This window comes from Erpetoichthys calabaricus, chromosome 13 (assembly GCF_900747795.2).
Source record: "Erpetoichthys calabaricus chromosome 13, fErpCal1.3, whole genome shotgun sequence".
In the NCBI taxonomy this organism is placed as follows: domain Eukaryota; kingdom Metazoa; phylum Chordata; class Cladistia; order Polypteriformes; family Polypteridae; genus Erpetoichthys; species Erpetoichthys calabaricus.
Genome location: NC_041406.2, coordinates 90,363,947 through 90,387,419, shown reverse-complemented (window position 1 = coordinate 90,387,419; position 23,473 = coordinate 90,363,947). Strand labels below are relative to the sequence as shown.

Below are 23,473 nucleotides of genomic sequence, written 5' to 3'. Positions count from 1 at the left end.
TGTTGTTTTTTTATTTTTAAATCTTTTCTAAATGTAGACATTTTGTGTTGAAAGGAGCAGAGAATGAGGGGGTCGCCCAAGCTGGACTTTGCTTTGGTGATGACAAAATGAGTAGAATTTTTAACTTTATATCTGAATTTTTTATTTTTATACTTAAAATAAGTCTTGTGGTATATACAAGTTGAGATGCTGCTATCCAAGAATATCATGAACTTTGATCATCTTTGCAATTCAAAAAAAAAAAAAATGTTCAGGCCCAGTAAGATTGAATTAACAGCACCATACATTAATTGACAGCATACAGTATATTTTTATGAAATCGGAGTCCCAGCCATCTTTAGTATTGTGCAATGGCATTTTGAAAACTTTCATGCTTGGAATTAGACTGCCTCTGATCACTTAAGATGTGCAGATTTATTTTTCACTGAACTGTTGGGTGAAGTCTGTTAAAGTGTATACAACTCCCCATCCAATGTTGGCATCCATGCTAATGAAGTCATCCAGGTTCATCTTGCATTCTGTGAAGCAAGGAAAGAAAATATTTACAATGTATCCATCCATTCACATTCTGTTACAAGAGTATGGGAAGCTTTTATCTGTTATGGCAGCACTGGGTACAATGCAGAAAGTTACCTTGCATGGGACACCAAGGTGTGTTCATCCATTCATAGAGAGCCATTTTAAGGTCCCCATGTAAACTAGCATACACAAATTTGGGAGAAAAGAAGAGGGGACACATACAGACTTAAATAATCCTCAGGCCTTGCAATTGTGAGGCTGCATGAAGCTTTATTAAAAAAACAAATACCTTGCCAGCAGGGTTGGGGAACATCTCTGTCTCTATACAGTCATGTGAAAAAGTTTGGGAACCCCTCTCAGCCTGCATAATAATTTCCTCTCCTTCCAACAAGAAAGATAACAGCGGTATGTCTTTCATTTCCTAGAAACATCTTATTACTGGGGTGTTTTCCGAACAAAGATTTTTAGTGAAGCAGTATTTAGTTGTATGAAATTAAACCAAATGTGAAAAACTGGCTGTGCACAAATGTGGGTCCCCTTGTAATTTTGCTGATTTGAATGCCTGTCACTGCTCAATGCTGATTACTTGTAACACCAAATTGGTTGGATGAGCTCATTACGCCTTGAACTTCATAGACAGGTGTGTCCAATCATGAGATATAAAGGTATTTAAGGTGGTCAATCGCAAGTTGTGCTTCTTTCCCTTTGACTTTCCTCTGAAGAGTGACAGCATGGGATCCTCAAAGCAACTCTCCAAAGATCTGAAAACAAAGATTGTTCAGTCTCATGGTGTAGGGGAAGGCTACAAAAAGCCATCTCAGAGGTTTAAACTGTCAGTTTCAACTGTAAGGAATGGAATCAGGAAATGGAAGGCCACAGGCACAGTTGCTGTTAAACCCAGCAGGTCTGGCAGGCCAAGAAACATACAGGAGCGGCATATGAGCAGGATTGTGGGAATGGTTACAGACAACCCACAGATCACCTCCAAAGACTTGCAAGAACATCTGGCTGCAGATGGTGTATCTGTACATCGTTCAACAATTCAGTGCAATTTTAACAAAGAACATCTGTATGGCAGGGTGATGAGAAAGAAGCCCTTTCTGCACTCACGCCACAAACAGAGTCGCTTGTTGTATGTCAATGCTCATTTAGACAAGCCAGATTCATTTTGGAACAAAATGCTTTGGACTGATGAGACAAAAATTGAGTTATTTGGTCATAAAAAAGCGCTTTGCATGGCAGAACACCGCATTCCAAGAAAAACACCTGCTACCTACTGTCAAATTTGGTGGAGGTTCCATCATGCTGTGTGGCTAGTTCAGGGACTGGGGCCCTTGTTAAAGTCGAGGGTCGGATGAATTCAACCCAATATCAACAAATTCTTTAGGGTAATGTTCAAGCATCAGTCACAAAGTTGAAGTTACACAGGGGTTGGATATTCCAACAAGACAATGACCCAAAACACAGTTCGAAATCTACAAAGGCATTCATGCAGAGGGAGAAGTACAATGTTCTGGAATGGCCGTCACAGTCCCCTGACTTGAATATCATCGAAAGTCTATGGGATGATTTGAAGCAGGCTGTCCATCAAATTGAACTGAACTGGAGAGATTTTGTATGACGAATGGTCAACAATACCTCCATCCAGAATCCAGACACTCATCAACGGCTATAGGAGGACAGCGTCTAGAGGCAAAAGGAGGCTCAGCTAAGTATTGATGTCATATCTCTGTTGGGGTCCACATTTATGTACCTGTCAAATTTTGTTATGATGCATATTGCATATTTTCTGTTAATCCAATAAACTTAATGTCACTGCTGAAATACTACTGTGTCCATAAGGCATGTCAGATACTAAAAGGAAGTTGCTACTTTGAAAGCTCAGCCAATGATAAACAAAAATCCAAATAATTAAGGGGGGTTCCCAAACTTTTTCATATGACTGTATGTATATATATATATATATATATTTATGTATATTGTGGCACACGGCTGGGGGTGGTACCCAGCCGAGACACCCAAGAGGACCGGAGTAGGGCTTACGCCTCCTCCAGACCACGAGGGGGTGTCCGCCCTGGTTGTGTTGGGGACCCCGGGTACAGGGCTGTGAAGCCCAACCCTGTAGGGGCCCGTGGTCACCGCCAGGGGGCGCCCCAATGCCTGGAGAGCCCTGGACCTCAGCACTTCCACCCACCAGGAAGTGCTATGGGGGAAGAGGAGCAGGGACACCCGGAGTGCTTCCAGGGATACAGCCGGCTCTTCCCCCACACTGGGGCGTGTCAGTGGAAGATTGTCAGAGCACATCCAGGGGATAATAAAAGGGGCCACCTCCCTTCCTTCAGGGCTGGAGTCGGGTGGAAGAGGACGAGGTCTGGGAGAGGAAAGAGGCGGCCTGAAGAAAGGAAAGGCAGGCTGTGGTGTTGGCCTGGACTGTTGGGGTGATTCGTGCTGCGGCACTGGGTTTGTGCTTTGAATTATAATTGTAAATAAACGTGTTGGGTGCAAACACAATGTCCGTCTGTCTGTGTCCGGGCTATCTACCACAATATATATATATATATATATATATATATATAATTATATTAAAAAATCTTGAGTCGAGACATTATCATCTCGGAGACACACTTTGAAGTCCCACGAGACTACTTGCACGTCACGCCATACTTAAACAATTTCTTATAGACACTTTAACGTCCCGGGAGACAAGGACAAAAGGACAGCTGCTGTACAGGCTTTTAAATGATCGACGCGCAGCGTGACATGCAAGGGGTGGGCAAGCAAAGCGAATCTTTGCCCCCTAGTATATATAAAATCCAATGGCTGTCAGCCTTTCATGAGAGAACTATTATAATTTGGTTAAACATTCAGGTTGATTTTTTGACTTCTCTCATCATGCTAAGTATCATAGTTCGCTTGAGGTACGAATTTATTTGCGCGAATCTGAGAGACACGATGGGGGCGGGACCATCCTCACTCACACTCCAGCCTCGTGGGTGTATCTTACCTCCGCTTAGCTGGTGAACGACAGAACTACATAATGGATTTAGATCGGGTTTTTTTCTATAATTTGCTTGAACATTCCAGTTGATTTTGCGACTTCTCTTATCACGCTAAGAATCATAGTTCACTTGCAGGAGCGATATATTCGCTCTAATCCGAGACAGAGGCTGTGGGCCGAGGGGAGTGGGAAGCTGGGCAGGGCCCTCCTCGCTGCCCTGTTTTACTATTACGTGGGTGTAACTGAGGGGACGGCTAGTTACTTATAAAAGTGACTTAGTTACATTACTTATTACTCACAAAAAGTAGTAACTAAATATGTTATATAGCCACTTATAAAATGAAATGTGTTAAAATGTGTTTTAATTGTCATTGTTTTTTATGCAAAACTGGGCATTTCACTGGCGAGCATTTGTTATTAAATCCTAAACCCATATATAAACCTTCGTGAAACTGACCAGAGACATTTATCATTTTCTTGTGTTATATAAAAATGTTTAGTCCAAAATGTGCTGTGTATCAAACTACATATATACGAAGTGAGCCCCAAAGATCTGCAGCATGCTGTGCTAGCAGATCACACTGTTTCAGAATATCAGTAGCACTTCGCTGGTTTGAAACTGAACTGACACCTTATTTATAACATTCTCTTGTTAGATTGCACACAGCACACTCTTTTCTGCTTGACTGTGTCACTAAGCCCTACAAAGGATCAGCGTCCAGCACATTTAGTTCTTGCCTTGCCTTCAGTGCTACTGCGATGATCACAGGCACCCCAGTGGCATCTAGTTAAAACGATACTCTCTTCAGATTTTTAATTACTATTGCAATGTTCATTATTTAACACTAGAATTACCAGAGCCTACGAAAAAACTCGTAAATCCGTCCCACCTTAAATCCGTTTGCACCTCTCCGCTAGAGTCCTTTGTCATCTAAATATGCTGATAAACACAAGCTACTAGCAGCCAGCTATTCCATCCCCCCACCGACTTAGAACGAACTTCTCCTAGCTCATGCCTTGCCTTGATTTGATTATCTGGGATTGAAGTGGAGTTTTAGAGTGGAAATAATATAGCGTTATTTGGAATACACGCATTTCATGTGTGTTCCGTTTCTATAGTAGTCTGTGCAAACACATTTTTAAAACAGAAACGTTTTTCATATTCTAATAGTAAATGACAAAATGTAGGCATAAACTATATAACGTATGAAGCCTGAAGTCCATATATCAAAGAAACACTTTCACAAAAGGTACAAATAAGAGAACACGTGCGCTGTTATTCAAAAATATAACTGCACAAAAAAAAAAAAGCTGCGTTAGCATGCCACATTGACACTCTTACTACAACCGCCGCGGTGGCGTAATGGTATCAGCTCCTGACTGGGAATCAGAGGGTGGCGAGTTCGATCCCGCACGACTCCACTTCGAGAAGTGAACTGCTCTTATTCTTACAATTTTAGAACAACAACATAAATTTGATTTCAGTCTGTAACAGCCGGTGTAACTTATGATACTGGTAAAGGTTAGCTTTTTTTTTTTTTTTTAATTCACTTTTCATTCTCGCAGTCGCATTCAGAATCAATCCATACAACCCCATGTGGCATGCTAACGCGGCTTTTTTTTTTTTGTGCAGTTATATTTTTGAATAAAAGCGCACGTGTTCTCTTATTTGTACCTTTTGTGAAAGTGTTTCTTTGATATATGGACTTTAGGCTTCATACGTTATATAGTTTATGCCTACATTTTGTCATTTACTATTAGAATATGAAAAACGTTTCTGTTTTAAAAATGTCTTTGCACAGACTACTATAGAAACGGAACACACATGAAATACATGTATTCCAAATAACGCTATATTATTTCTTCAATCCCAGATAATCAAATCAAGGCAAGGCATGAGCTAGAAGAAGTTCGTTCTAAGTCGGTGGGGGGATGGAATAGCTGGCTGCTAGTTTTTGTTTATCAGCACATTTAGATGACAAAGGACTCTGGCGGAGAGGTGCAAACGGATTTAAGACGCGATTTAAGGTGGGACGGATTTACGAGTTTTTTCGTAGGCTCTGGTAATTCTAGTGTTAATCATTACCTATGCCACCTGTCAAAGACAGGTAATAGAGTAAATAGAAAAGTATTTGATACCTCTTGCCCTATGTGTAATTTGAGCACCTGTCCTCTGTATCCTCTTGTGCCTGGACCTCTTTCGGCCGAGTACGTATCCATTAAGTCGGCTCTCGCCTCCTGTCTGCTTTTATAATTCCTGTCTTTGAAGGGGACACTCAGTGTGCCACCATCGCCTTTACTCCTCCTTGTGTGTCACAGTAGCACTTCCTCTTTCGATCATGTCACCAAAGCCAAACTGATTGCTCGAGGAAACCGTACATACACACATGCTTAGACCTCACCATTTTATTACATATTAGATTATCGTTCAAATTAAACTACTTCTTGTGGAGGATTGAGAAAAAAAAAAAAAGGTTCCTGACTGCTATTCTTAATCTCAGCTCAGTGATCACCGAAGAAGAGACTTGTACAGAAATGAAATATTGTAGTTATTGAAAATGTTGGCATGCACTTCTTAGCTACAGTGGGTACGGAAAGTATTCAGACCCTCTTCAATTTTTCACTCTTTGTTATATTGCAGCCATTTGCTAAAATCATTTAAATTAATTTTTTTCCTCATTAATGTACACACAGCACCCCATATTGACAGACAAAAATAAGAATTTTTGAAATTGTTGCAGATTTATTAAAAAAGAAAAACTGAAATATCACATGGTCCTAAGTATTCAGACCCTTTGCTGTGACACTCATATATTTAACTTTCCATTTCTTCTGATCATCCTTGAGATCACCTTCATTTGAGTCCAGCTGTGTTTGATTATACTGATTGGACTTGATTAGGAAAGCCACACACCTGTCTATATAAGACCTTACAGCTCACAATGCATGTCAGAGCAAATGAGAATCATGAGGTCAAAGGAACTGCCTGAAGAGCTCAGAGACAGAATTGTGGCAAGGCACAGATCTGGCCAAGGTTACAAAAAAATTTCTGCTGCACTTAAGGTTCCCAAGAGCACAGTGGCATCCATAATCCTTAAATGGAAGACGTTTGGGACGACCAGAACCCTTCCTAGAGCTGGCCGTCCAGCCAAGCTGAGCTACCAGGTGTAGAAGAGCTTTGGTGAGAGAGGTAAAGAAGAACCCAAAGATCACTTTGGCTGAGCTCCAGAGATGCAGTCAGGAGATGGGATAAAGTTGTAGAAAGTCAACCATCACTGCAGCCCTCCACCAGTCAGGGCTTTATGGCAGAGTGGCCTGTTGGAAGCCTCTCCTCAGTGCAAGACACATGACAGCCCGCATGGAGTTTGCTAAAAGACACCTGAAGGACTCTGAGATGGTGAGAAATAAGATTCTCTGGTCTGATGAGACCAAGATAGAACTTTTTGGCCTTAATTCTAAGCGGTATGTGTGGGGACAAGCAGGCACTGCTCATCACTTGTCCAATACAGTCCCCACAGTGAAGCATGGCGGTGGCAGCATCATGCTGTGGGGGTGTTTTTCAGCTGCAGGGACAGGACGACTGGTTGCAATCGAGGGAAAGATGAATGCGGCCAAGTACAGGGATATCCTGGACAAAAACCTTCTCCAGAGTGCTAAGGACCTCAGACTGGGCCGAAGGTTTACCTTCCAACAAGACAATGACCCTAAGCACACAGCTAAAATAACGAAGGAGTGGCTTCACAACAACTCTGTGACTGTTCTTGAATGGCCCAGCCAGAGCCCTGACTTAAACCCAATTGAGCATCTCTGGAGAGACCTAAAAATGGCTGTCCACCAACGTTTACCATCCAACCTGACAGAACTGGAGAGGATCTGCAAGGAGGAATGGCAGAGGATCCCCAAATCCAGGTGTGAAAAACTTGTTGCATCTTTCCCAAGAAGACTCATGGCTCTATTAGCTCAAAAGGGTGCTTCTACTAAATACTGAGCAAAAGGTCTGAATACTTAGGACCATGTGATATTTCAGTTTTTCTTTTTTAATAAATCTGCAACAATTTCAAAAATTCTTTTTTTTGTCTGTCAATATGGGGTGCTGTGTGTACATTAATGAGGGAAAAATTAATTTAAATGATTTTAGCAAATGGTTGCAATATGACAAAGAGTGAAAAATTGAAGAGGGTCTGAATACTTTCCGTACCCACTGTACCTGACCCAAGGTGACTGATAAGAAATGAATAGAGAAATGTACATGCAGGAATTGAGGACGCTCCACTGTTAGGTCTAAGACAGCAATGATTCACCTGTGGTCTCAATACAGGGATATGGGGGTGGTGGCATGCGCCATTCTCCTGTGGGATCCTTCATGTGGGAGCGATCAGAAGCAAAGGTCTTCAAGAATGTGTCTGCTGGTATAACTCGGAGTTTCCTGGGGAAAAAAAATAAAATAAAATAGTTAAAACACAGAGAAAAGGCTAACAGTAGCAACTGATTGTATAAAGTGCCACCTTATTACAAGTACATGTGTGAATGTGTCTTACGATAGACTGGCACCCTGTCCAGAACTGATACTGCCAGCATGGCAAAACCGTCACTTTGATTTAACATGTTTGATAGTTGGACAAATGTGGCCCATTGTATTGTTACTCTTCCACTAATTAAAAAAGAATTTCAATTCTTCATGAAATAAGCTGAAACTGACTAAAGGAGTTGGTGTCCACCATTCTTTACTCCATAGATAAGACACTGATTTTGAGTTAGAAATTAACATTTTTAAAAATACTTGGGGACTTCACTCACCAGCCCCTGGGGGCAGGCGCTGGATGCCCACGGCTCAGCCGCTTGAAGGGTGTTGGGGTGCCCCTCCATTAGAGAAAGCGATTGTATTTAAAGAGACGGTATATAGAAGAGTATGCGGGGTGTAGGAGGAAGACAGTTTGGTCCTTAGTTATTATTGATTTTGATAGAAAATCAGTTAGTTGAGTATTTCACTACAACTGTCTATTTTAAATACCAATCTTCTTATATAATACGCTACCGTGGCTGTTCGTTTGTCTGTCCAGGATTTTAAATCACCTGTAGTTCGCAAACCGTTTGAACTATCGACCTGAAATGTGGTACACATATACTATGTGACGTCTACTATCCACTTTAGGGGCGATGATTGGCCTCCAAGGTTATTCCTCTTTTTATTTTTATTTTATTTTATTGTAGAATCAACTCTCGGCAGTAGAGCGGCTGTGTGGCGCATGCGTATAGGAAAACGTACTAAGTAATTGCAACACAAACACCGACTTAATCAGTTTTAATTAACACGAAAAGATACCAACGGAAGAAAAGAAGAAGCGGGCTGCTAAGGTGGAGACAAGAAGAGCTGCTCAGGAAGCAGCAAGCGCATCAACCTCTGAGCCAACGAGTGCTAAACGTACAGAGAAAGAAACTAGGAATGGTCAAGTCAAGTGTATTCACTGCACGTTATTGTGCAGTGCGCCGTTACTGGTGTATAATAAAATGTAGTAAAAAGTAAAATGTAATAAAAAATGTAATTACATTAACACCTTCTCAAAAACAATATTACGAATTACTTTATCCTCTAACTTACATTCTCTAAATGTTGCTTTTTTTGTTTGCATATAGTTCAGGATACTTTTCTCTTTGTCTATTGGATGATTCTCTTTGCTCTTGATTTTTATTATATGCAGCTCTTTTTTGTTCATTTTCTTTTTTTTCAACATTCTTTAACAGCTCTTGCCACTCGTAATCTAAAATTCAAAGTTCTTGAATAGATAATTTGTTTTTCTGCCTTGCCATTATAACCAACTACGTTGAAGACCGAGTAGGCAGCATTGAGAGTGTCAAAGGGTGGGATGAAGAGAGGATGTGCGCAGTAGGAGTAATGATTGGGCGAGCAGTGTGGAGGGGAGTGGTCAAGGCTGAATAATGCAGACACAACGGAAAACTTTAATAGAGAGAAAATATGGAAATGTTCTTATAACCTTTCCAAGACTAACATGCAGCAATAAATGACTCTCTAATATTACTGCAGAATTTTTTGTACTTTGCATGGTGTTACCAAGAGACAGCAGCACTTCCTATTCAACAAATAAACCTAATATGTTTAATTAGAACATTAGAATAATTTGATGAGAACAGACCATTCAGTCCAATGATGTGTGCCAATCCTATCACCCTAATTCATTTAAAATAGCATCAAATGGTCCCTAAAGTCCTGCTCCCCAACACACTACTTGGTAATTTATTCCATGTGTCAGTAGATTTTGGTGTGAAGAAAAACTTTATAATGTTTGTGCGAATTTTACCCTTAACAAATTTCCAACTGTACTCCCGTGTCCTTGTTGAATTTATTTTAAAGTAACAGCTGTGATCCTTTTTACTAAATCCTTCAATTACAGTATGTGCCCTTTTGATCTCTGCTTAAACTGAAAAGGTTCAGCTCCTTCAATCTCTCCTCATAGCTCAAACCTCTTAGTCCTCTGATCAGCCAGGTCGCTCTTCTCTGGACTTCCTCTAGTGCTGCTATGTCTCTTTTTGTAATATGGAGACCAAAACTGAACACAGAACTCCAGATGAGGCCTTAAATAAAAAGAACTGCTGCTCCATGACGATCAGAGAGACCCCAGCAGGGCACAGAGTGAAAACTGAGGGATACCTGCTGGAGTCGAGGTCTACTACAATGAGATTTTCAAAATTCTAGAATGGTGACAAAAATTAAATTGGGGTTTTTGTAAAGTATAAAACAAAGGTAAGTAGATTTGACTGACGTATAGTAAATGATGTCTTTCTGTTTTTTTATATTAATCTAGAAATGGATATGCTCATTCCTTTTGGTATCACTCTTGTGTGCGTATCTACAACTTGAATGTTTCCTGTGAACTGAATAAATAGGTTAGAAAATGGAGAGATGGATTTGGCTTTAATAAATGGCAGGTGATTAGTAAATACAGTAAAATGTCAACTTGCCTTTTAAATGTTAGGTTGATCAAATCATCAGATCTAAATGCTTCATCAACGTAGCACTTCAAGGAGCAGGGAAATGGCAGAATAGTGTCTAAGTCATATATATGACAACCAGAATGGGAAGTGTGAAGTAAAATAACATGATAATCCTGAAAAGAAAAAAAAAAGTATAGTGTCTATTATAAAATACTCGCCCCCTTGGAGCGTTTCACATTTTATTATTATTCAACATTGAATCACAGTGCTTATCAACTGAAAATATTTTAATGTCAAAGTGCAAATAGATCTCAGTGAAGCTATCTAATTAATTACAAACATTCATCCATCCATCCATTATCCAACCCACTATATTCCAAGTACAGGGTCACAGGGGTCTGCTGGAGCCAATCCCAGCCAACACAGGGCACAAGGCAGGAAACAAACTCCGGTTAGGGCGCCAGCCCGCCGCAGAATTACAAACATAAAACACAAAATAATTACACAAGTTGGGACAATCACACTACAGTACAATCAATTCAAATCCTACACAGATGATCTCCATCTAAATGGGGGATGTCTAAAACTAGTCGGCTGCACCAGTGAAGATTTAGGGGGATGAATATTTATGTGGGGTGGCACAGTGGCGCAGTGGTAGCGCTGCTGCCTCACAGTAAGGAGACCCAGGTTCACTTCCCAGGTCCTTTTCCCAGTTTGCATGTTCTCCCCGTGTCTGTGTGGGCTCCGATTTCCTCCCACAGTCCAAAGACATGCAGGTTAGGTGCACTGGCAATCCTAAATTGTCCCTAGTGTGTGTGTGGATGTATGTGTGTGTGTGCCATGCGGTGGGGACTGGTTTTTATGTTCTTTATTTTGCCTTATACAATTTCTTGTATTAGGAATTTGTTAGTTTTCGCATACCCCTTGGGGTCAGAACGCAGGGTCAGCCATTGTACAGCGCCCCTGGAGCCATTACAGGTTAAGGGTCTTGTCTCAAGGGCCCAGCAGAGTAGGATCTCTTTTGGCAGTGACGGGGATTCAAACTGGCAACCTTCTGGATATCAGCACAGATCCTTAACCTCACAGCCACCACTCTGCCCCAGGTTCCTGCCTTGTGCCCTGTGTTGACTGGGATTGGCTCCAGCAGACCCCCGTGATTCAGCGGGTTGGAAAATGGATGCTGAATCCGAACACAGGGTCACAGGGGTCTGCTGGAGCCAATCCCAGCCAACACAGGGCACAAGGCAGGAACCAATCCCGGGCAGGGTGCCAACCCACCGCAGGACACACACAAACACACCCTAGGGACAATTTAGAATCGCCAATCCACCTGCATGTCTTTGGACTGTGGGAGGAAACCCATGCAGACACGGGGAGAACATGCAAACTCCACGCAGGGAGGACCCGGGAAGCGAACCTGGGTCTCCTAACTGCGAGGCAGCAGCGCTACCACTGCGCCACCGTGCCGCCCCTGGATGGAATATTTATGTGATAATTATTTTGTGTTTTAGGAATGGCTTCAAAACAACAATGTTAATGTTCTAGAGTGGCTTAGTCAGAGTCCTGATCTCAATCCAACAGACAGTTTGTGGTGTGGAATTGAAAAACAGACTCTTCACTCATGATCTCCTTCCAGCATGACAGAACGTGAACAGTTTTACAAAGAAGAATGTGAAAAATGGCAGTGTGCAGATTAGCAAAGCAGACCTGTGCACACAGACTCAGGGCTGTCATGGTTTCCAAAGGTGTATCTACTAAATGCTGACTTCAAATTTTGAATACTAATGTGATCAAATATTTTGTGTTTTATAGTTGTTTGGCTGACACCTTAATCAAATTTGAGGCACAAACGGCTTGGTTTCTTTTTTTTTGTGTCATTCCAAATGAAGCACAGGCTGGTGAAACGACTTGGTCAGGGTCACACATGGTCAGTAGCAGGATCTCAACCCTCAGCCTCAGGGTTTGAAGTCCAAAGCCTCAACTAGTATGCCACTTTGCAGAGGCCTGTTTTCAGTCTGATATTAATTCTTTCAGGGCAGATGTCGACTTTTGTCAAAATTCAGGGGTAGAGGACAGTAATCAGCTGTAAACTTAATTTGGCTGAGATTTCCTGCGCATGCATGAGTAGTGAAGAGCAAACAACCCCTCAAATGGTATCAACATCTGGTGAAATACCAAAAACAAAACACTCTGTGGATGACGTTTTACGTATTATATCGCCGAGTCGGACTCAAGAGTTTTCGGATTTTGATGTAAGTGATCTGGAGATCACAAACGAAAGTGAAGAACCAGCATAAGCTGATCGTGGTGCTGAACATGCCCATATAGCTAATGTACCTACACCAACGTTCACCGGGGAGGACCATCTCTGTACGATATCAAGAGGTACAAACCAGATTGCATCACACTGCTACTGCTGTGCGTATTCCTGCTGGTCACTGAGCTGCCCCCGCACAGCCGCTTCTGCCAGAGACACCGGACAGGCGCCAACAGCAGCCACGGCATGCAGAAAAAGATGTTTTATGCTGATTTATGCGTGAAACCATTGCTGTGTGTGCTTTTCAGAAAACTGGAAAAAATATTCAGCCCTCAAAGAGTTAAAGTGTCTTTTTTTGTTGACCAGTGTCACAAAAGCCAAATTAAGCCTACTGTGATGCAATGTTGTATAACAATAAAATACATAAACGTCCACTTTTTATAGACACTGTAAGCCTGAGTAGAATGGGCCAAGTTCCCTCAGACATTAACTACGCCAGAAATCTAAGTGGATGTCATGTTTTTTATACACACTTGACTAAACCTGTGTAATACTGTACAGTTTTTAACGGTGAAACTGTGGATATCAGCAGTAACTGTGCATTTGTATGTTAATTGTGAATTTCCATCCATCCATTTTCCAACCCGCCGAATCCAAACACAGGGTCACGGGGGTATGCTGGAGCCAATCCCAGCCAACACAGGGCACAAGGCAGGGTGCCAACCCACCGCAGGACACACACAAACACACCCACACACCAAGCACACAATTTAGAATCGCCAATCCACCTAACCTGCATGTCTTTGGACTGTGGGAGGAAACCCACGCAGACACGGGGAGAACATGCAAACTCCACGCAAGGAGGACCCGGGAAGCGAACCCAGGTCCCCAGATCTCCCAACTGCGAGGCAGCAGTGCTACCCACTGCGCCACCGTGCCGCCTTGTGAATTTCCACTTGGGATTAATAAAGTATCTATCTATCTATCTAATTGCCACTGCAAAATGGGACCAGACAAGTCTGACGTAAGGAGGAAGGAAAAAATATTTTCAGCAATACTTACCCAAATAACTGGATTACCTCCTCGGCTCGACTTTTGTTTCCATAATGGTATCTATATAAATCAATAAAAGTGAAATGAGAAACATGAAGTCATGTGCTGCATGTTTCAGAACTTTAACTATGACTTAATAAAAATAGGAAATGTAAGAAAAGAAATCTTTCATAAAAGACCAGACCTTCCAGTAGCAGTGTGTCTGCCATCCAAGTACTGGCCGGGCCCAAACGTGCTTAGCTTCAGGTGGATAACCTGCTCTGCTGCTGACATGGCTGAACCCTGCAGATTATAGCTGGGAACCGGCTGCCTAGGTGTTAAAGCTACATCAAGACAGGTCAGTAAAGGGCCATCATTTTGTGCTCATAAGCAACGGATGTATTTGTTTGTAATGTTTTCTATATCTTTGATTACCGCCCAGTAGCACTTACTCCCATAGCCATGAGAGGCTGCTGCTAGAACACATCAAGGACATCATCCCTGACAGTCTGGACCCCCTCCAGTTTGCCTAACATTGCAACACGTCCACTGAGGATACCATGTCCATAACACTTCACACTACCCGTTCTCATTTGGAGAACAAGAACTGTTATGCCAGGCTGCTGCATTTAACACCATCATTCCATCCCAGCTCATCGCTAAACTCCTGGATCTGGGGCTTAGCTCTTCACTGTGCAACTGGGTACTGGACTTCCTCACCAGCAGACCTCAGCAAGTGCATATTGGTGGAAAAACCTCCTCCATCATCACCATCAATACTGTCACCCCACAGGGCAGTGTGCTGAGTCCCCTGCTTTACTCGCTCTACACACATGACTGCATAGCTAAGTACAGCTCTAACACCATCCTCAAGTTTGCGGACGATACCACTGTAATAGGTCTGATCAGTGAGGACGATGAGACAGCCTACAGTGAGGAGGTCAGACTCCTGGCAGAATGGTGTAAGGACAACAACCTCACCCTCAACGTTAGCAAAACTAAGGAGATGATTGTGGATTTCTTCAAACAGGCAACAGAACACAGCCCCATCTACATCGGAGGGGAGGCTGTGGAGCAGATCACCAGCTTTAGGTTCCTCGGAGTCACCCTCACGGATGACCTTAAATGGGCAAGTCACACTGCGGCAGTAGTCAAGAAAGCCCAACAATGCCTCTACTTCCTTAGGAGACGGAGTAAGGCACAGATGTCCCCCACAACCCTGTGCAGATTCTACAGGTGTACTGTGGAATCCATCCTGACAGGATGCATCACATCCTGGTCCAGCAACTGCTCAGTTCAGGACTATGGTGAACACAGCACAGCAGATCACGGGCACACAGCTCCCTGCGATCCATGACATCCACACTACACGCTGGCTCAGGCGGGACCCCAACCACCCTGCACTGTCCCATCTGGGAAGTGACTAAAGTCCATTTGGACACACACCTCCAGGTTCAGGAACAGTTTCTACCCAACTGCAGTCAGACTCATGACAATCGGTAACCTTGTGTCACCTCCACTGCTACCTGCACATATGCTTCTGCCACTGTCTCTATTTATTCCTAGGATTCTGGTTTTATTTATTTACTTATTTATATTCATTTATTTATTGTGTGTTTTTTGGTCTATGTTCACTGTCTGCGGGGGCACATGCAAGCAAGCATTTCATTGTACATGGTACTTGTACACATGACAATGAAGAATTGGTTAACTACCCTTTCTTAAAATGATTTGCTGTATTTATTTATATTCTGCTTAATATATTCTTTCAAACACTTATTATGTGGGTTGTTATTTAACTGTACTATGTATATGTTTCTCTTTTTTAAATATATTGATTCATTATATAAAATGGTTAGTACATGTATTGATATGTTTTCTTATAACAGATTTGCCCTACCGATTGACACACATTTTTACATTTCATAGTTGTGTTACGACACACGTACTTATGTTTTATAGCAGTGTTGTGCACCTCCTATTAAATGGTTGGTTTTCTATTAGTTTCAAATATTTCTATTTTTTGATTTTAGTAATTCAGTTTGATAATGCACTTATTGAATATTTATAACCTATCTCTTGCCCCTTCTTACATTACAGTAATGGTCCCTTTCACTATGCTTGTAACTCCCTATTACAACACAAACAACTTTTCTGGGGAGAAACTGTACATGATGTTGTAGCAGAGCTACTGGGGACAGAAAACTTCAACTCCCAGCAGTCCCTGCAATGGCTCCGATTGGTCGTCTGCTGAGGGTGCAGGGGCTGCTGGGGACAAGGAGTCCGGTGCATGATTTAAAAGGAGGCCAGTTATACAGAGTTCTTGTTGTTTCGTGTCAGAGTTACCTGTCTGTTTGCCTTCCCGTTCAATGCCAGTGGATTCTTGTTTTAGTCCTAGATCGTCTCCTGTTCGGTGTATGGACTGTCTGGTGTCTTCCTGCTGCATGAGGACTGTATTAGGATTGGCTGTCGACCTTCAAGAAAGAAGCGCTCCTGATCCCATCACGCGCCATCATCAGGAAATACTGGTAGGACTGACCTTTACATTCACACACAGCAAGCTGATCTCTGGACTATCTACTTCCGCTATTTCATTACATCAGTTGCCATTTTTCATGGATTTCAACATGTGTGGTGTTTGTTATTGATTATTTATTATTGAATTTGTGTTTATTGTGTATCGCCGGAAGGGAACTGGGGTGGGATCATTATAGTTTGTATAGTTATATTAGTTTTTTAATTGTTTAATACAGTCTTCAATTTCTGTTATATTACCGGTTGCCTTTTGTCTCTATGAGGAAGTGTGTGTGTGAGTCAGGCCAAGGCTGGGTGTGTTCCTGGAAGCCCCACTGAAAAAAAATAAATAAATCACCGTCAAAGGTGGTGAGAATCTTAGCTGGGTTTTTTAGTCTGCAATAATGTGACTAAAACAGATGGTTGCCAATGCTAATAATAATACTGACCACAATATGGATACCACTCAAACTAACCTGCCCATCTCTGGATAGTCAGAATACACTGGTCTACAAAAAAATATATTTTTTTTCTACTGGGAACTTCCGACCAGCTTTTTATTAAGTTTTTTTACACTGATTTCATATGAGAAATCAGAATTAAGCGAGCACGTCAGGTTTTTGAGATACACATCACTGACATTTTGACACTTTTGAATATCAATATATCAAGACAATAACTGGAGTTTGAACTATGTCCCACCAAAATTGTTTTGAAACAAACCAGAAGACGATACCAGCATGTTCTCCACAAGCTCAGCATAATTCCGTGCTCTGTGACTGCCAAGAAAATTCCGGACAACCTGCACGAATGAGGGTGCCGATTCAGTGGGCTTCAGTTCCCTTTTGAACTCCTCGTCAAGCATCAGTTCACGGATTTCAGGACCAACAAAAACACCTTCCTTAGTTTTGGCTTCACTTTTCTCGAGACCAAACTTGCTGTATTTCTTAAATGCTGAAAGACATCGACGTTTCTGTCCACAAGATTTTCAAAGTAATTGTGAATCTAATGAACAAAATGTCCTGAAATTTCCTATGTTAATTCCTATGTTAAGGAAACAGTAAAATACTACCTACTGCAGCGCCATGTCTGAGTTGTGTCATTATGCTTAAGAGTCATATAAGACTTGGTAATCAGTAACAAATATTTTTTCCGCTAATTAAAAATTAATAATTTTTAAATAAAATTAATAATGACAAGGTAAACAACTCACAGCTGTTAGTAGCGTGTGGCATCCCCAGTATAATTACTGGCAATTTTCAAAATGGTTATCCGCCTTTACTGTCCAGTCACCCCAGTTGTCCAAGACTTGGAACATCATAACTAAAAAACGGGACGTGCTGGACGAAAACGGTTTACAGATTTGGAGTCAGCAAGTGAAATTTGTTAAAGTAAAGGTGAAAGAATCCCAGTAGCAAAATGCTTGTTGACTAGTGGTATTAAGAAGAAGCATTGAGCTGACACAGGGAGAAAATGAAGCCTCCCTATGGACAACAACTGGACTTGGCATTCAGACTTAGGATGTTGGATCTGCAAGGCAGCAGCACTAAAAACTATAGCACCCTCAGCAATACACAGCATAAAGTAAATTTAACAGGCTAAAATGAACATGGGTATTTCTAAATTTTTAGTTTATATTTAGACAGAGATGTCTATTAGCTACCTAATTACTGAACTGAATTACTTAATCCAGTTTTACCTTTTTGAGGCGCTCTCACCTATCCTCAACATCGGGAGCAAAGCAAGAACATTCCCCAGATGGAACGGCAGCCCCTCAAAGACCACTACCATACAATATTATATAAACTTATAGGGACACAAGGAGAATGTGCCAGCTCTATAATCTGTCTCCAGGTTAAAATCTGAACTCCGAATTTTGAAACACTGCAGCCAACACAGGCATAATGAAACATCCCCAATGTCCAAGTCCACCTCTGGTCTTCACATCCCAGGTATCAAGTGAGTATCGGCATCTGAATCTTACCATCCTGCTCTCATTTGAAATAAAAATGACGTACACTTCTTCGATCGGGCATGGTTTCTGTAGAGCTATATGCCTGCAAAGCTTCCAAATGTTTTCCTCACTGAAAGAGAAAGAAGATTTGTGTTACATCATACACCCAGAAGTTGAAACTGTCATTTTGTACAGTGATGTTTGGAATGATCTCAAAGCAAACCAACACGAACAGTCTGAATGATTTCCGCCCAGTGGCACTCACATCTGTCATCATGAAGTGCTTTGAGAAACTGGTGCAGAGTCATATCATCGCCTGCCTGCCAGCAGACCTGGACCCATTTCAATTTGCTTACAAAGCAAAGAGATCCACGGAGGATGCTGTGGCCACAGCCCTTCATGCTGCTCTGACCCACCTGGAGCAGCAGGGGAGTTACGCCAGACTGCTCTTTGTAGACTTCAGCTCGGCATTTAACACCATCCTCCCACAACGACTGGTGTCCAAACTGGCAGATCTGGGACTTCCATCACTCACCTGCAGTTGGATACTGGACTTCCTGTCTGGTCACTCCCAGAGGGTCAGGCTGGGTCTCCACACATCTACTGCTCTCAGCCTCAACACCGGGACGCCGCAGGGTTGTGTGCTCAGCCCGCTCCTCTACACCCTCTACACATATGACTGTGTCCCCACTCACCATAGCAACAAGATTATAAAGTTCGCGGATGACACGACGGTGGTCGGACTCATCTCGGGCAAGGAGGGTGAGCTAGCATACAGGGACGAGGTGGAGCGACTGTCAGAGTGGTGCACAGTCAATAACCTGCTCCAACACACCAAAAAAAACAAAGGAGCTTGTTATTGACTTTAGAAAAAACAAAACTGACATCCAGCCACTCATCATTGGCGGGACCCGTGTGGAGAGGGTCCGGGTGTTCAGGGTTCTGGGCATGGAGCTGGAGGATGACCTGACCTGGAGCGCCAACACCAAGGAGCTGCTAAAGAAGGCGCAGCAGAGACTGTATTTTCTGAGAATTCTCAGAAAGAACCATCTCCCAAAAAATCTGCTCCTTGCTTTTTATCACTGTTCCATCGAGAGTGTGCTCACGTATGGACTGTGTGTGTGCTACGGCAGCTGCACTTCCTCAGAAAAGAAAGCGCTCCACAGGGTCGTCAGGACAGCAGAGAGAACAATTGGTTGTACCTTCCCCACTCTGGAACAAATCTACACGTCCCGATGCCGCAAAAAAGCAATTGACATTTCACAGGATTCATCACATCCCGGTCATTGCCTCTTCCAGCTTTTGCCATCGGGCAAGAGATACAGAGCTATGAAAACTAGGACAAACCGCCTTAAAAACAGCTTTTATCCGAAAGCAATCATGGCCCTGAACTCAGAATAAAACTGCTCCATATTATTCTACCAAGGTGCAATATAGACCTTAAGTCAACAAGTGCAATTTGTATATTTATTACTATTCGGTTTGTTATTATTTTCTCTCTTCTTGTCTTTTTGTCTTTTTAACTCTTATTCCTCACACTGAGTCGATTGCACCTTCTATTTCGTTGTTCCTTTGTAAAAGTGACAATGACAATAAAGATCTATCTATCTATCTATCAAATGAGAAGAATGTCCAATTGACATTTAAAATGAGGAGGAAGGCAAGTTATTTCATAGCCTATTTATACTTTTCTCCGCAGCAGTGAGGTGCAGGAGCAATTAACTGCTTTTATAAATCTAGATCTAGATTTAGATCAGTCAGTCCTGGAGGGATAACTATAATGGTCAGGTCAGATTGGGGCAGCATGCACTGGTACAGCTCACTGCCGCACCCAACCCACGAAAAAACGGTTCTGGAACCCAGTTGGCAAGCCCCAAGCAGACACACAGTCCCACCCTCTGGAAATGACCCTCTATTTGCCGCAGCCAGGTGTTACGTGGGCATCCCCTTGGCCTGGTCCAGCCACTCGGGTCCTCAACAATGAGGATCCTGCGAGCCAGATCACCCTCGGGGAAATCGCACCACAATGCTTGGAGTGACGCTCCCTCACAATACAGGTAATGTGCATCATTCAGGACTCCATGAGCAACCACTCATTCAACACAAAGTCAAACCAGCGGTACCCAAGGATTCTCCGAAGAGATACAGTATCAAAGGAGTCCAGTCTTCGTCTCAGGTCACTGGAAAGCGTCCATGTCTCGCAAGCATATAGCAATATAGGAAGCACCAGGACTCTAAAGACTTTGTCCTTTTGCAGAGATATCGGGAGCGCCACACACCCCTTTCCAACGACCTCGTGAACCCCCATGCTCTCCCGATCCGTCTACTGACTTCATAGGAAGAGTCACCAGAGACATGAATGTCACAGCCAAGGTAAGTAAACCTCTTGACACAATCCACACTCTCAGCTGATGGCAGTGCCCAAGAGGTCATTAAAGGCCTGGATCCTGGTTTTAAGCCCAGACACTCAGACACCTTGCTTAGTTTCTCAAGACCCCCAGTGATCAGAACTTCCATTGACTCCACGATGATATATTATATATATATATATATATATATATATATATATATATATATACACACAGGTGCTGATCATAAAATTAGAATATCATGACAAAGTTGATTTATTTCAGTAATTCCATTCAAAAAGTGAAACTTGTATATTAGATTCATTCATTACACACAGACTGATGTATTTCAGATGTTTATTTCTTTTAATGTTGATGATTATAACTGACAACTAATGAAAGTCCCAAATTCAGTATCTCGGAAAATTTGAATATCAATTAAGACCAATGCAAAAAAAGGATTTGTAGAAATGTTGGCCAACTGAAAGGTATGAACATGAAAAATATAAGCATGTACAGCACTCAATATTTAGTTGGGGCTCCTTTGGCCTGGATTACTGCAGCAATGCGGCGTGGCATGGAGTCGATCAGTCTGTGGCACTGCTCAGGTGTTAGGAGAGCCCATGTTGCTCTGATAGTGGCCTTCAGCTCTTCTGAATTGTTGGGTCTGGCGTATTGCATCTTCCTCTTCACAATACCCCATAAATTTTCTATGGGGTTAAGGTCAGGCGAGTTTGCTGGCCAATCAAGAACAGGGATACCATGGTCCTTAAACCAGGTACTGGTAGCTTTGGCACTGTGTGCAGGTGCCAGGTCCTGTTGGAAAATGAAATCTGCATCTCCATAAAGTTCGTCAGCAGCAGGAAGCATGAAGTGCTCTAAAACTTCCTGGTAGACGACTGCGTTGACCTTGGACCTGAGAAAACACAATGGACCAACACCAGCAGATGACATGGCACCCCAAACCATCACTGACTGTGGAAACTTTACACTGGACCTCACGCAACGTGGATTCTGTGCCTCTCCTCTCTTCCTCCAGACTCTGGGACCTTGATTTCCAAAGGAAATGCAAAATTTACTTTCATCAGAAAGCAGCAGTCCAGTTCTTTTTGTCTTTAGCCCAGGCGAGACGCTTCTGACGCTGTCTCTTGTTCAAGAGTGGCTTGACACAAGGAATGCGACAGCTGAAACCCATGTCTTGCATACGTCTGTGCGTGGTGGTTCTTGAAGCACTGACTCCAGCTGCAGTCCACTCTTTGTGAATCTCCCCCACATTTTCGAATGGGTTTTGTTTCACAATCCTCTCCACGGTGCGGTTATCCCTATTGCTTGTACACTTTTTTCTACCACATCTTGTCCTTCCCTTCGCCTCTCTATTAATGTGCTTGGACACAGAGCTCTGTGAACAGCCAGCCTCTTTAACAATGACCTTTTGTGTCTTACCCTCCTTGTGCAAGGTGTCAATGGTCGTCTTTTGGACAACTGTCAAGTCAGCAGACTTCCCCATGATTGTGTAGCCTACAGAACTAGACTGAGAGACCATTTAAAGGCTTTTGAGTTAATTAGCTGATTAGAGTGTGGCACCAGGTGTCTTCAATATTGAACCTTTTCACAATATTCTAATTTTCCGAGATACTGAATTTGGGACTTTCATTAGTTGTCAGTTATAATCATCAAAATTAAGAGAAATAAACATTTGAAATACATCAGTCTGTGTGTAATGAATGAATCTAATATACAAGTTTCACTTTTTGAATGGAATTACTGAAATAAATCAACTTTGTCATGATATTCTAATTTTATGACCAGCACCTGTATATATACACACACAAACATATATAATTTATATAGCTTAATACTTATATAGCAAAATGTCTATAGTTAGGCTGCGAGTGACAGTGCACTGTATACTTGCTAATCACTTCAGAAACACGATTTGTGGAAACCGTTTATGGCTTTTCGGTTTTCTAAATTTAGACACACACGCACAGATCCGTACTCGGACGGTGCTACAGTAGTTATCAAGTGCAGGTTTATTATCAAGCGTACACTGTATGGTGAAATTCTCAGTTGCGTGTCTCATCGGAATACTGATACCAGGGTGGCCCACGAAAAAGTGGCCTGCCTCCACCTAAACGACTGCATTACCTGGTGAAGAGAAAAAATATCAAATTTGGTATTCACATTTACAGAACATGCGGAAAGTGATCTCTTGTGCGTGAATACATCTCTGTGCCCATTTCAGCATATTCATGTACACTCTTTGCAACGTCACGGGATCGATTGGAGGCGGGCTACTTTTTCGTGGGCCACCCTGTATAATACGATATCAACAAACAAACACACACACTCTCTCTTTCTTAATTTTGGGAATGTGAAACACAAACCGAAGTTCACAATATAAAAAACACATAAATCATGAAAATATGAAAATATCGCGCAGATGGAGACCTTGGCTTGGCAATCGGATCCAGAACTCAGGAGCTGTGCATTTTTAAGTGCTAATCACTGAGCCACTAGTCAGATCATCACAAAAACAAAGAAAATTCATTATTCATTCTCGGTCCAGAATATCAACAGGGAAGCCACCTTCATCTGTTTCACTTTCTTAATCTCATTTTAACTATTACTATTTTGCACTTCTCACTCTCTGATTTTCAAAATGCCAGAGCGTAGATCTTACCAGTAGCAGCTCGTATAGATGCAGTCCTTTTTATTCGGCACGATACCCTGATATGAAGTGAGGTCGTTATTCATTGCGTTCTCTTCATTGGTATGAGACGCCGAATCAGACATTATCCGTCAGGGGCACATTTCTAAATAAACGATCTGAACCGTAAAGACCCCACGGTATTGACCAGACACAAATATCCCGCCGGAACTTTAAAAGAGAAGGACTC

The 23,473-nt window shown here is 42.2% G+C and overlaps 1 protein-coding gene across 1 annotated transcript; it reads right to left on the bottom strand.

The window, feature by feature from the left end:
- Window positions 1–12: 12 nt before the first annotated feature.
- Window positions 13–23,473, bottom strand: ntaq1 (N-terminal glutamine amidase 1). Its single transcript, XM_028817222.2, has 6 exons — window positions 23,257–23,473; window positions 18,256–18,355; window positions 13,788–13,838; window positions 10,496–10,641; window positions 7,819–7,943; window positions 13–518 (listed from the first exon to the last, which is right to left on the bottom strand). The coding sequence occupies exons 1-6, from the start codon at window positions 23,367–23,369 to the stop codon at window positions 415–417; spliced, it is 639 nt and encodes a 212-aa protein (XP_028673055.1). The 5' UTR covers window positions 23,370–23,473; the 3' UTR covers window positions 13–414.

Excerpts from the sequence above, each read along its gene's own strand:
- ntaq1 (XM_028817222.2), bottom strand. The coding sequence starts at position 23,369 with ATGTCTGATTCGGCGTCTCATACCAATGAAGAGAACGCAATGAATAAC. Across the intron at positions 13,839-18,255 it reads TTTCAAATGAGAGCAGGATG|ATACCATTATGGAAACAAAA; the intron begins GTAAGATTCAGA and ends TGATTTATATAG. Across the intron at positions 7,944-10,495 it reads ATCAACCTAACATTTAAAAG|GAAACTCCGAGTTATACCAG; the intron begins GCAAGTTGACAT and ends TTTTTTCCCCAG.